Genomic DNA, 15,825 nt, shown 5'->3' on the forward strand with positions numbered 1-15,825 from the left:
CATAAACGTTTGTGACGAATGAAACTTGGTAGGTGTCTGTTTCAAAAATGTTATTATTTAACTATGTTTTATTAAAAATTATTGTTCTGAAATTGTTCTTAATATGTAACTCTTTAAATTGACTATTGATATATAGACTGATGACAGGAGGTTGATCCGCCTCAAATCGATATCACTTCAGAAAAATGATATTTTGAATGGTTGTATATTTCTGAAAAATGCCTTAAAACATCTTCAAACAAGCCAACAACCAAAATGAAGAAGAGGAGAATAAAAAGTTTTAAAAAAACTTGATACAATATTATTTCTTGGTTGGAAATCTTCCTGGGATATAAAATGAACGCGAGAAGAGGGAAATTATCAATTCGAAATTATTCGTTGCCATCTTATGTATTCCGAAACTTGGCAGTTGCTTCGGTAATATCCTGGGAGTCGAGTTTGCCCTGAAGTTACATTATTAACCGCTGCTAGTAGAACCGTCTCGACGATAATTTACACTATTGCACAGAGACTAACAATCGGAATCTCATGAATAAATCGCGATAAATGGTTTTATTTACTCCAACATTGGTTATACAGGAAGAGAGGCGTGAAGATTTTACACAAATGAACAAGCAATTTGCTGAAACTTTTTAACCAGCACTAACGCAGATAACAAAATGCATATATAGCTTTTTTTCGGGCGACTAGCTAGTGTTATTTACCGCTCTGGTTTTGCCTTTTTTGTATTCTATTATGTTACTCTTATGTTTGATAATTGACCCTTCCACACTTGAAAAAATGTACTAAAAAAATTAAAATGTAATAAGTCATTTACATTAGACAAGCAATTTAAAAATTTTCCAGCTTACGTTTGATGGGTATAAAGAGTTCTCGATAGACTGCTGAAACCCACTCGTACAACCTAGAACTATGCTAAAATTATGTACAGCTAAAACTCGGGCGTCCGGCAAGGCTATTGACGTTTTTCATTCACTCCAATAAATACATTTACACGCAGTAAAGAAGCACGCCGTTAACCTAATTGGTTCGACAGGCCTGTGATACACTAGATAACCCGCATAGATCGTGTACACAGAGTTACCACTCATGGAAATATCCAAACACATTAAAACGTTCACGCTAATAAATACATCACTCAAATTAAGAGCTCCCTATAAGAGACCATATACGTTTGCCTGTTTATCCACTATCGAATCAGTTTCTTATTATAACCCTGACTGTGCCTTAGATGCTTGTTAAAATCTGTAACCAAGCCACATTATTATTTACGGCGCCATGCCCTTGTTCTTTAAAGATATTTGTGCGGCGTATACAGGGCATCAATTTATCCTTCTTTTATATTTCTAATTCAAAATTTATTATTGTTATAAATTCTTTATTAAAACATAGATATAAATCATAAAACACAACATAAATTAAGGCATCAAAACTTAAGAACTTCTTTTCTTTGTACATTTTTGGCTGATTGTAATAAACTTCGTTTATTTTTGATGACGTATAAATTTGTAAATTTCAGGTTGTTTTGCCAATCTAGGCAATAAATATTTAATATCTGAAAACGATTCATGAAAATAATTTTTTTAATATACACACAACTTCCTACATGGAAAAAAAATTTAAACTATTTTGAAAAAACTTGATTTATGTTTCAATTAATCAATTTAATTATGTAAGGTAATGGTTGAGATGAAAAAGTCAGTGTCACGAGCGGGATTCGAACCCACGACCTTCGGCTAAATACGCCGCTCCTCTACCCATATCGTGATTTCGATCCATTCGGACACCAACTTCCCATCTCAACCTATGACCGTTCGAATTTTCCCTCCTTTTTGCCATTTCTCAAAAGTCGTGTAATCAAGATTCGATTCTCGGCGACAGATGAAATGGCCATGGAGAGTTTTAGTGAAGACATACTTCGTTTTAATTATTAAATCCATTATATTTTCATTTCAGCAAATTCCTTACATAAAGATAATTAATTAAAAGAAGTTATTTGGTCAATAGGAGACCGAAATATAATGAATTTATTTATGTTATAAAAGCGTGCGGCGGAACTTTAATGATTGTACATAGATTAAATTATTGATTAAAATAGGTGCTACGACCTGTAGTCTCTATACACTATAAAAATATTCAATTTAAGATTTGCCTCAATTTATTGTCATTATCAACAGAAAACATTAGACTATGGGACTATCAATGGGAACTAATTGATTGTAAATTAAATTGTAGACTTTCTCTTTATGTCTTATTTATTTTATAAATAGGGGAATGTAATTTTAATCGTTCATCGATAATTATTCTTTCGTACTTTATTTGCTTGCTCGAAGTCAAAGCATTTAACGCAAAAGTTATTACCTTAACAATTAAAGTAATTAAATCCAATATTCAGACGGGTATTAGGATAAACAGGGCTGAAGCCAATAAATGTAGACTTTTTAACTTATTGTCTGAATATTGCTGGCAACCAATTCATTCAATTGACTCATTCCTCCTTCCATTTGAATTTGTACGCAGATATGTGCTTCCAAGATGTAAATAGATATATATCAAAATAAAACTGGTTCTAACACAGAGCCCTGAAGAACTGGATGGAATTGAAATCACTCAAAACAGCAGTGATTAGGTCACATATTAACGATCGATACAGATAAATTGAAGCGATTACACACATTAAAGATGACATTGTCATCTAAAATATCAAATTCTTCAGCTACTGTGATCACAGTTCATGGCAATGTTGGAACAAAGTCTATCTTCAAAGAAATATGAAATCGTCTGGGAAAACGTAATTATGCCATTCTGTAGACATATTAAAGATGGGTTTTGCCTGATGATGACCTTAAAATAGGTCAAAAGCTTGGCAGTAACAACTTAATTGCTATTTCTTCAAGACCATACATACCATCTAGAGTATTCGTGAGTAGAAAATTGGTCGATTCATCCGATAATTTAAATACAAAACTATAATTTTGAGTTTTCTATTAGATTGAATGCTCACTTTTCAGGATGTTTTTAAATACAATAAAACTTTTTAATCTAAAATACGTATAATTTTAATTACTTATATTTATTTGTTTGAACAATATTCGAAGTTTAAGCTGATTACAATTGTCAGGATGGTTTTGAGGTACTTAGCGAAGCTTTTCCTTCAGAGGTATATTAATTATGTCCAATTAGTAATCAAAGGTGGAGCGTTTCGACTTAACAATATTAAAAACTATAAGGCTTTCCAGGTGATGTATTATTTACAAAATAATTTCCATTACCTTAGCGAAAAGTAAACTGGCCGGCCCTCCCCATCCACGTTAATAATTGAACCTTTGTAAGGATGGCAGTCTAAAGGAGTTAGTGTTCAAAGCGTTTCCTCGTCAGATGAAATAAATTTACATAATGGGCGTACTTTTGTCAACTGTTGACTGCTTTTCTCCTAGAGACACTCCGCTTTAATTAAGTTATAATTGTTGCGGTTCTAAATGACGTCATTTGCTAATTGTCGGCATTAGTCAAATATAAATCCTAATTGTGTGCTTAATTAATCCTGACTCGTTCGTGTAGATGACGAGCGAAGATTATTTTATAGAGGTTTTGAAAAGAAGATGGGTGAAAAAGTGAGGGATGAAGGATTACCGAGTGGTAAATTTCGGTTGCACTAACGTTCTCTCTTCCTCTATTTTTTCCCTCACTCAACTTCTCAATACCTCTTTTAACGATAGATATTTTATTTTATGGGACCTGGTTCTTGAGGTGAAAAACTAGCGAGGAAAGGCTAACATGAAATGATCTGAAACGACATATATCGTGAACATGTTTGTTTGTTTCCGCATCCATACTCTGACCAATCTCTGTTATTTATCTCGCAAGTTTACTATTATATTTGTATTTCAATATTAATCAATGATAATAGTTCTATCTATCTGTATGGAAGATAGAGAATTCCTAATTTCGAGTGGCTAAATAAAACTCTATCAATCTATCCATTCCAATCAATGTGTCATTCTCTGTCTCTCTCCCTTATTTTCTCTCTTATGCTCTTTCTCTCTTTCTTTCGTTCTCTCACTCTCTCTCTTCTTCTTCTTCTCCCTCCTCTCTCTCTCACTCCCTATATACAGGGTGAATTGCTACTCGTGCTACAAACTTCTCCAGTAGATTCTTCACCCTAAAATGAACAAAAAAGTTCATATTGTCCATGGTCCGATTCTNTATATATATATCGTTCATTCTGGATGGAAGAGAGATTTTAGTTCTCTCTCTCTCTCTCTCTCTCACTCTCTCTCTCTCTCTCTCTCTCTTTCTCTCTCTTTCTTTTTGTCTCTTTCTCTTTCTTTCTCTAATAATACAATTCATATGATAGTTCTGCTATCCAATATGAGCCCTGTAAATAGATTATTAATAGTAGTAATGAATGAAATTAATCTCATACCTCTATTATTGCTAACTTTAATTTAATTTAATTAACTAATTTAATTTTTTTTAAATTCTGGCATATTCTATTCTCTCTTTCTCTCTGTCTCTCTGTCTCTCTCTCTCTCTCTCTCTCTCTGTCTCTCTCTCCCCCCTCTCTCACACTCTCACTCTCTCTTTCTTTAATATATTCCCAGAATCGTCAGTGGTCACGTAAATTGCTCGATTTTTAAATATAAGAAAAATTATTTTGTTAAGATTACAAATATTTTATTATAATTTCTTTGGAAAAATGCTTTACCAATTTTCAGACATTTATACACCGGAAATGCAGTCTAGAAAAATAACTTCTAAAAATAATAGTAGGTAATATGTAAATGTATGTATATTTATTGTAGTTTTAAGACGAAACCAATTTTTCCTTAATTCCTGTGTAATAGGTGATATAGTGTATTTTATGGGTATAGTTTAGAATGAGCAGTACAAAAAATATAATATCTAATAAATTAAGAACTTTTTCATTATTTGGTAATAGCGTTAATGTGAAAAGAATGTAACTTATGTCGTGTGGATTTTTCATCAGTTCTTTTATTGTAGCAAGTTGTTGCAGTTTTCAGAATTGTGTCTTATTTAAAATTATAATTTATACCAAAACTCTTAGTATCAACGTCAACACAGTGTTTACTAAGTACTGTAAATTATACAAATAAATTTTTCTTTTTTTTCTTGAAGACAGTGATTAATGGGTGTTGCAGGTAGGAATTCTAAGTAACTTTCATCAAAACTACCAGATTGAAATTAAAGCTCTTATATTGTTAACAGGTTGCATTTGAGTGCAAAGGGCAAATCGAATTATTTTGCAAATGCAGTTGTTAACCCGAGATCGGATGTAAGGTTGATTGATGGCCGTTATTTTTCCTCCTAATCTTTGTAATTCATTGAAAACAAGATGTACGGTTGAAAACTGGAAACATAACGGCACTCGGTAAGTTCTAACTTTGTTCGTTGAGGTTTACCGCAAACCCATTACTACTTGACCCGCAGATTGACCACCACCTCTTGCACCTCTCTAACCGCACCCCAAAACATTCATCCCCTTATTCCCTTATTTTTCATTCTTGAAAAGACCGATAGGGGAAAGAAACAGAACTTAAAAAGGTGAAGACAAATCCAATTTAAAATAAGTAAAGGTAAACATGTTGCATTTACCACAACTTTATATTACTTATGAAAAAATCAAGTTAATAAAACTTTACTATAAAATTTTTCTCATGTTAATTCTTTTTATGACGGGCAACTTTTCGGTCGCAAACTAAGTTGTATTTGTTTCTACAGGTTCTCCATTATGTAAATTGTCATCTACAAAGTTTAATTAAATGGATATCTCTCAGCCTCTCATCTGAATTGGTCTACTCTTCAAAGTAAGGAATGTTTCACGTTAAACAGTTTAGAGAGGTTCTTTGTTTGACAACTGTGGCCCGACTTTCCTTTCTTACACCTTTTCCATTGTTCTCTTTATCAAGGGAAGCTATTTTAAAGGTTTCACAATGGAATTTCCGTGGCTGATGTAACCAATTGATCAATAATTTGCCTTCTAAAAAATTAACCTACCCATTCACAATTATATATTGACAAAAACAAGATAACAAAAGTTGTAACACCTAAAAATATATATATCATATAGTATATTCATTTATGTGTTATATATATATAAGTANTATATATAAATTAGAAAGTAAAATATTCTTGCTAATTCTAGATCCTGACAATACACGTCTAATAAAAACATTGATATATTTTTTAAATTGTAGGACAGGCAAACTACATTGGCCATCGCCAGCCATATTCTTAGCTTTACTTTTCTTTTTTCATATCTTTCTAGCGCTATAAACCCTGTAATTTCTTGGAGTGTTTCTCCAAAAAAGTTTTGATGTTTTATGATATATTTATAACAAACTATCTCTTTTTTCGTACTATTGTTAGCTTCTCTGTACCTCAGCAGTACATCAAATGTGATTAAATAACACAAATGATAAACAGAAATACACATACACACAGAAACGAGCTAAAACATGATAGAATGTAGTAAGGAATGTTTTAAATTATCATTTGAACTTCCAGAATGCTCAATATTTCTTGGGATAATTAGTTTATGTCCCTTTATTCACGCTAATAAACTGCTTCAATTCATTAAATGTATAGTGAAATAAAGCACACATACAAAACAAAATATTTCCTTATTATATTTTTAAATATATAAAATATAGTTTCATACTGGAACATGATACAACATATTGTCAATGATATTTATGGAACTTAAGCATTAAGCAAATGTTTATTAAAGAAAAAGGAAAATAGATAAACGGTTAGAAAGAGATACAGAAATGAAAGAAATAGAAATAATGGAATAAATAAATTAATCAATTAATTGTTATATAAAAGAAAAAAAGAGAGAGAGTGTGTGTGTGTTAGTGAGAGAGAGAGAGAAACATATCAATCAAATGACCTCCTTTGATTGATGGTATGGTATTGTATGGTAGAAAAGGATTCTAGGAAGCGGGGTTTGAATTCCCCAGGCACTGCAGCCTTCTGGCTTATTGTACCTTCCTAGTTCCTTAGTTCAGTCAATAGACTCAAACCTTCTTCTTTGAAGTATCAGGTCATTGACTGGCGCTGCTGCAATCTGATTCCCTAAGTTTTTTCCGTAGGTTAGGTTAAACCTCCATTGAGCTGTTTCTTCGCATTCGAAGATATGGCTGTTTCTTCCTCCTCATTACATAATCTGCAAATGGGGTCATCGATGTATATGCCCATGTTGTGTAGATGTTTACCCAGATGCCAGTGACCGGTCCTACCCCTCCTCTGAGTTTGGTCCTCTCCAATTGCAGCAGTGTTATTTCCAGTCTCGGTGATGGTTGTTTCACCATAAGTTTACTATGTCTAGCACCGCTAGAGTTTATTCACTTCTCCTTTTGTTTTGCTTGGATCGATTCTGCGATGGAGGATTCTATATTTGTTTTTGTTTTTATCCCAAGAATAGGTTCGGGGCCTATGTACGGTCTTGCAGATCCTCCTCTGGCCAGTCTGTTTGCTTTCTACCCCAAATTCCCCTGTGCCATGGCACCCAAGATATCATCAGGTTGTTGTGTTAACCCAGGTTTTAGGGACTTTGGATCCATTCACTGACTAATTTTGATGCGATTGTTTTACATGCTAATGGTTTAATGGCTGCTTGGCTATCTGATCTTATGAGGATTTTTTTGTCAGTGTAATCTCTTTTAAGATTTTCAAGGGCACAAGCATCGATGGCATCTATTTCCGCTTGAAAGACCGATATGTACGTCCCTAATGAGTTTGATTGCTCATGTTTTAGGCTGTACAGAAAACGGCTGATCCGGTTCCGTTTATTTTGGAGCCATCTGTGTACCATATCATTGCTTCAGATGCTGTCTTGTGTTCTTCCTCTCCTTTGTACTCCATTGAGACTTAATAGGAAGTTGTGAAGACCGTTTCCGGGCCTCTGATTGATAAATTCGTTCCTCTGTAATAAATTTTGATTCCTCCTAAATTTTAAATTTAGAATAATGATCAAAATCGCTATGGTTGTAATATTAATATTTTGCTGTAGACATTTTTTTAATTAGTAGCTGTTAAAGCCCCGTTGCAAAAAGTCTAAATTTGAGAGAGAAAATTGTATATTTTTTTAAACATTCTGAAAACATCTTTTTTCCGCAATGTTGCCTTTTCATTATACATCAGTTTTTACGGATCTCTACTGAATAAAAAGTGTTATTAATTTTCCACGAAACGAAAAATGAAAGGAGTGCATCTTCGATTAGAAGAATAATGCCAGTTTTATTAACGACATTACCTAAAATATGTTATATGTTGTCAGATCTCTTAAATAAATTTCCCCCGTTGCGGTTTCCATTTGAAAAAAGGCAATTTTTAAGACGTAAAGTCAAAGTTTAAAACCGGCGGAAAGCGAGATAGATTGCCGTGGGGTAATCTTTGCGAGCAACCCGACCTTATGAAGCCCAGAAGCCAGGGAAGCCGGTAAATTACTTCGCCGGGTCCTATCATTTACAATTCACTTTGAAAAAGAAGTATCGCCCTAGGCGCAGAAATATAACATTATTCAGAGATTATTAGTTGAGATCGTGGTAAAAATTACGCAATCGTCGGAACATCATAGAAAAACTGTTATTTATACATAAGTTCAAGCATCTCAAAAAAATGTTTTGGAAAAAACACATTTTTAAATAAAGTATTTCACTTTCATACGTTTTATATGCGACTGGTGAAAAATTTGGTAGCAAAAGTAAAATCTTTTATTTACAATACATAGGCCTTTTTTTAAACATTTTTTTAAACTTTATTCTCGACATATTCTCTCAATCTTTGGAAATGATTTTTTTATATATGATAAAATAAAGTAAGTTCAGGTAATATTAGGACTAATTTAATATTGAGATTAAGACCATTTACGTTTCTAATGCTTAAACAATTAACTATTAAATTTTATTAATTTTATTTTAAGAACAATGTACCTAGTGTGTTATAAAACATCCTTTCAAAATTAAGAAAACAAAGGATTGACATCTCATGTAGATTGGTTCTCATGTTTTGAGTTGAATCATTCTCAATTTTGACACGTTTCTTTGACAGCTGATCAGGAAAACAGCTCTTTAATTTTTCGAACAAAATAACAAGAATAATGAAAAATTAGCCACTGAAGCAACCACTAAACAAATTCTAAAACATTAGTTAAAATACTTATTTTCAGATCTCCTTTAATTTTATTTATAGGCTTGATTTCAACCCTATGTCTTGGGCCACCGTAGCCCAGTGGTTAGCTTGAGAGACTCTCTGCTCGAAGACACCGCGGTCGTGGATTTAATTCCCGCCGTCGCCTCTGGCCTTTTTTTCGCGATACCCTTCCCCCCAAAACGAGAATACGCATAACATTATTGTCTGGCATTGGCTAATAAGCAGAGTACATAAAACCATTTTAAAAAAATAAAAAAACTTTATGTCTTATCAAGGCTTTTTCAAGAAAACCTTCAGCTATATATTACAAAGTTTTCTTAAAAACGAGTATTTTCTTTTTTAAGGGTTTGATGTGTCAACCACTTTTTTACTCACGAATAATGGGGTTGTCGGTATGATATGGATTAAAAAAGAAATTCAATTGTTATCGGCAAAAATGCCGTGCTTTTTTAAAGTCATTATCACAGGGCAAAGTAATAATAAAGATGTCAAGAAATTACCATCATTGAGTTTTTAACCGATGGTTTAACATTTCTTAGAAAACCGACTCAGTGCCAACATTGCCAAATACTGTCTAATTGAAGGCAATATTTTGTAGACATCTTTAATATTCTTTTGCCCTGATGATGACCTTAAAATCGGTCAAATGCTTGACAGATAACAACTGAATTTGTTTTTTCATCCAGACCGTACCGAGGAACAGATGCTTAAAGGAGAGAGAAGAATATTAAGAATACTTCTTTCAACTATACTTTTCAGTTGTTTATCTTAAAATTAAAATCTTCTTTAAAGTAAGCAGTAGCTAGTAATAAAACTTGAATGTACATATACATAACAAAACAAGTATAAAGTAAAATAAAACTTCTTTTAAATCTGTAAAGAAACTGAATTGTTCATTTACAATGTACATGGATTTGTTGAAGAACAAACGTCTTATGACATAAACCGGCTAATACCTTGTAATTATGCCTCTTCCAATTAATACAGACAATTGCGTCGAATACTATTATATGCTCTGAAGATTTATTCGATACGGAATTAAGGAGATAAGTCCAATTACAATCAAGCTCATATTACGTGAAATTTGTGGAAAGATAAAATCAGCTCCTATGTTACGTAAGCACGAATAATTAACATTTTATTCATAACTCCTTTCAAAACGATCAATCTGTCTCATATTTATTTTGAATTATAAGGAACGCTATATCAACTCTGGTTGTAGTGAGCTTTGATGTAACCGGAAGGAAATGATTAACACTGCCATGAGGACAATTTAAAAAATTTCAAATCTTGTCACTTATTTGCTATATCACTAATATTTTAGTGGTTTTGTTGAAGTATAAGCCGTATAATCGCTGAAACGTAACTCGAGAATGCATTGTCGTAAAATTTAATTATACTATATATACTCCAAGAAAAAAAATAACACCCGACACCGCACCTAATTTGTTATTTATTAAGAACTACAATTATTCAGAAATCGTGAGATGTGGTCTGATGTGATGTAGGTTTCAGAAAAACATTTTCTTTCTCGTGCCAACGTTTCGATCTTTATTGAGATCATCTTCAATGTTTTTTTGAAATCTACATCACACCAGACCGCATCTCACGATTTCTGAATAATTATCGATTAACGGTCACTAACCACCACACATAAAGAACTACATATATTATATCGTTATATTAATTAAAACAGTCTTATTTTAATGAACATCAAATTAAACGAAATCAGAGATTCACGAGTTTTAATAAAAAATATTTAATTATGAAGTTCTGAAAGGTCAATTATCGTTATTCACCAAAACATTGGAAAATGAATTATCGATAGACTAAAATTTAAGTCAACAATTTATTACCTGGTTGCTCTTTATGCGTTATTAAGAGGAAAAATAGGCATTAAATTGGTCTCTCTCTTTTTCTGTCTGTCTCTCTCTCTCTCACTCTCATCACTCTCTTTCTTCCTTTTACGTAAGGATTAATTTATTAATTTATTTATTCCATTGTGTATTTTATTTCTATATCCCTTTCCCAACGTCTCTCTCTCGCCCTTTTTCTTTAACAAAAATTTGTTTAATGCTTACGTTCCATTAATATCGTTGACAATATATGCAATATATACAAAAAAGCACTTGGGTCTGATTAGTTTCATGAATCAATTCATACTTGAAATAATTTAACATTTTTACATTATTTCTCGACGTATTTATATTACAAACATTGACATATATTTTTTGAATTTTGATTCAGGTTTGTTTATAGATACGTATAAACTATAATTTATCGTATAGATTCTTACATTTAAAGACACAAAAATAGTATTTGCATTTTTCAAGACAATTTTTGAAAAAACAAAATTCATAAACATCTTGAAACAAAGTGAATCTTGACTATGAAGCTACATATTTCCAAAATTATTATCAAAATTTAGGCCTTACAGGTAACTAATAAATTACGCTTAAAACAATTGAATAATTTCTACATAAATTCACTGTCCGAGTGTTCGGCAAGAAGCAGACGTAAAAAAATAACATCTTAATGTATCATTTGTTTGTATTTATACCGTCTATCTCTTTTATTAATAATTTAACAACCTGAGATAACATTAAGAAGTTAGCATGTTATGCAGCTGCAAAAAATATGAGAAAGTAACTGGGAAAGATTTGTGAAAAAACACGAATTTCCCGTTTTGTTGCGCAGATGGCCAGAGATGAGTAATAAATTAATAAATGCTTGTCAGCCACAAAATAAATACGTGCACTCTAACCACTAAACACAAAATTTGCAAAGGGATACGATGTGTATGTAATTACCCGAAACGTTGAAACAATTTACTTTTTTTGCACGAAATCAAATAAAAAATATTACCCTGTAATTGAAATAATTAGATTTAAAAAACTTAAACAACATGCTGCAAGCAGTTTTAATCTAAAATAGACTAAAAAAACAATAATTTATTATGTATAAATTCATTTAGGTTGTATTGGAACTAATCAGACCCATATGCGTTTTACTTGTTTTATTTAGTAGATCGATTTCTGGGGCAACCGCCTCCCCTCATCAGTTGTCAGTTTCTAAAATACACAGGTTTACATAATATTTTACAAAACTTTTTTATACTTAAATATGTAAAAAATATAATTAAATTATAATAAGAATTGCTTGGTCACCCACCTCATTTCAGATCCGGAAACACATAAAGCTGTAGGTTTCCCCTAGGAACTCATTTATCCAATAAATGGCGTCATTTGCAGCTATGATAGTCGATTCTTCATTAATTATTTATTTTGGTATTTTATACTTAATTGTACATGTCTAATTTACTATTTTTTGTTATAGATATTATTTTTATAGAAATGTTATATGTTTTTTACATTTTAGATAATTTTTATACATTGTTAAAATATTTTTTAATTGTTTACATACTTAGTTTTTATCTTTGTATATATATATATATATATATATATATATATATATATGAGTGTTATTTTTCCACGTTTATATAGAAGTTCTCCAACCAATTTGTGTTGGTTATTTTTTCTGCCTAGTAAACTTACCTCTTCAAAATTGATTTTATTTGTTGACAAACACAAAACGGATAAAATATTACTTAATTTATGAATAAAAAACAATGTAAATAAAGGAGATTGGCTTATGAAATAAACATCCTTATTTTCCTATAAGTGAAGCATTTTTTCCAAAATACAGTATCTTTTCCATGTTAGGTTAAACCAGTATTATCACTTTCGTTTTTTAAATTATTTTTATGTTTGTTAATTCTTAAGGCTTGATAGGCCAATTTTTTGTTTATTACATCATTAAAAATGAAATATGAATTGGTTATATATTTTTTCTAAGATTTCAAAGAATTATTGTTTTGTAGGGTTGTGTAATGTTTTTATGTGTTCCTCCCTTTCTCTTTTATAGTTTTTAGGCCTTCGCTAAGTGGATCGAAGTGAACATCGATTCTATATCTACGCTACAATTCCTATACGAATGAATTAATGTACATAAAAATAATTTAATCAATTACATAAAATTATTATTGAAATGTAAAACCATCAAAAAGTATTTAATACAATTTTTCGATCTGATGCAATGTTGACCATGTTTTTATTTATATTTAACGATTACGTACTGTACAAATATATGAACCATTGGCAATATGAGAAATAATATACATAAACTTTTCAATTAATTAATCTTTAGGTAAGATATTGGTTGAGATAAAAAAGTCAGTGTCACTTGCACGGGAGCGGGATGCAAACCCACCCATTCCCCATTGAATATAAATAAAGTTCTTGTATACCAGGAATACGTAGGAACCCGGGAGAACAGGGTGTGGAGCCTTTGCTGGAACTGTTATATCTACAAGGGATAGAAAGGCTTATGTTAGATGTTCATGGGGCCTTGTCTTCACAAGCGTCATGGAGGATAGTTGCAGTAGGAAGTTAAAAGCAGGCCTTGGGGTGAAAGTTATGGAATGGTATTCAGATTAATTCCTTCATAGCTGGGATATCTAGGTCTTTATGGATGTTATGGATGTGTTAGTGACATAGAAGGGAGGCCTATACGTTAGGGACGGATACGACGGTGGAGTTTAAACTTAAAATGTATTTGTGGATGTTGAAAGGTTTGAGTCGCACAACTCAACTTTGTAATTACAATTAATTAAGGTGTTTAGTTGAGATAAAAAAGTCAATGGCACGAGCGGGATTCGAACCCACGTCTTCGGCTAGATACGCCGCTGCTCTACCACTTGAGCTATCGTGATCGATCCACTCGGACACCAACTTCCCATCTCAACTCCACCTTTTGAATTTTCCCTCCTTTTTGCCATTTTTCAAATGTCGTGTAATCGGATTGGATCTCGGCGACAAATGAAATGGCCACGGAGAGCTTTAGTGAAGTAGCTAGGGTCCGAATCCCGCTCGTCCCATTGACTTTTTTAACTCAACTAAAACCCTTAATTAATTGTAATATATTAATTGGTCATGCGGACCACGATATTAGAGAATTTAACTTTGTAAGTTCAAATCGATCTGATTAGTGTTCTGTAGCTAGGAAGACTCTGAGTTGTCCTTCTGTTTCTTGTTTGAGTTCTTCTTTTTATTTAGTGTATGGGTTCCATATTTACTGGTTAAACGCTCTAGTTGCAAACGTACCTTTAGAATCTGAATTTCACGTGACGGCACCTGTACTTTAGCTTTATGGGCCTCTGAGTGGTTGTTATTGTATTCTTGAGTTGCCTGGATTGAACATAGTGCTAGGAGATCACGGTGTCGTCCGCGAAGGTGATCATGTGTGATAGAGTGTAGACTGTCTATAGGATTGGTCGGATTATGCTCCCCTGCAGAACTGCTGCCTTGATAGGGTTGATGTCTACAATCTGTGTGTCAATTTTCAGTTTAAACCAAAGATCAGAGAGAGAAAACACCAGGTTGAGGTATTGTGTGTGAGAAAGAATAATTTTTCATTTTAAAAGGAGATAGAGTGATTCTTTTAGACCTCAATGTACCTAAAACATTCGTGAAAATCAGAAAACCTTCAGACAACTTCAAACAGTAACTTTCCTGTCACAGAGCAAATTGTCTATGTCTATTACATTACATTTGTCTATGTGTCTATTACATTAAATTGTTTTCATCTGTCAAATATTTGGCATATTTCATTTTGTGTCACTAATTTTTTATTTTATTTTTTTCAGAACCCACGACAGATATAATTGGTGGACCTGATCTTTACATTGACCGAGGCAGCACCATCAACCTAACCTGCGTTGTACTCTACAGTCCTGAACCTCCAGCGTACATTTTCTGGAACCACAATGACGCTGTAAGTAATGAAACGATTTTATTATTTGTTTCTTTTTTTAGCAACCGGCAGCTTATATTATGAGCAAAACAATTCAAGTGTGCCCAATGAAAAGGAAATGGAAGTTTATTGGCGTTTTATTTGGACTTGGGCTAATAGAGGTTTAACTGACCGTGACGTCGATTAACTCACAATGAAATGTGTGCTTGCAATCAGTTCAATTTATTGGCACGTCTATTGGGCAGCAGTGAGGACGGTTTAAGAATTTGTAGTACGTTTGAAATTTATTGGCGCAAATACAAAATGGCTCCCAATGTGTATCAACGTCAATTCGGTTATAAAATATACAAACGAATATGAACGGAAAAATACTTTTTTTTTAAATGATATTCGTGTTCAATTGAATATTGTGCGTTTGATAAATGCCATAGGTCAGATGAAAAATTCAATAAGGAAAATGTTTCTTCCTTTATTTTTAAAAATGTACATATCATATTAAGTCAGATCAATAGGTACGAATAACGGCAAAATAATTTAATAAATCTTTATATAAAATTTATTTATTTATTTACAAACTTACTTGTACTTGCACTTACCTGGAAACAATATTTAATATTTTATTATTGATAAAACACAATATGTAATGATTCTTATCAACAGATTAGTCCAATCAAAGATAAATCATATTACGTAACTTATGCAAAAACATTTTACCATAAAAATTGATAATAAATTAACAAACCTACAATAATAAATATATATATATATATATTGTTTTTGCTTTAAATACAGTCTAAATTTAGAACATAAGTGCAAACCAGCATATATGTATAATGT

The 15,825-nt window shown here is 32.1% G+C and overlaps 1 protein-coding gene across 1 annotated transcript in view; it reads left to right on the top strand.

Annotated features, from left to right (window-relative positions):
* The window catches only part of LOC112126128, an 89,474-nt gene extending 74,319 nt beyond the window's left edge, over positions 1–15,155 (top strand). The window contains exons 3-4 of the mRNA XM_024225551.1: positions 14,882–15,009; positions 15,051–15,155. Of these exons, the coding sequence (XP_024081319.1) occupies positions 14,882–15,009; positions 15,051–15,155 (233 nt within the window). The remainder of the gene's footprint in view (positions 1–14,881; positions 15,010–15,050) is intronic.
* Positions 15,156–15,825: the final 670 nt, after the last annotated feature.

The sequence above is a fragment of the Cimex lectularius genome, unplaced genomic scaffold, assembly GCF_000648675.2.
Source record: "Cimex lectularius strain Harlan isolate CLEC.00 unplaced genomic scaffold, Clec_2.1 scaffold72, whole genome shotgun sequence".
Lineage (NCBI taxonomy): Eukaryota > Metazoa > Arthropoda > Insecta > Hemiptera > Cimicidae > Cimex > Cimex lectularius.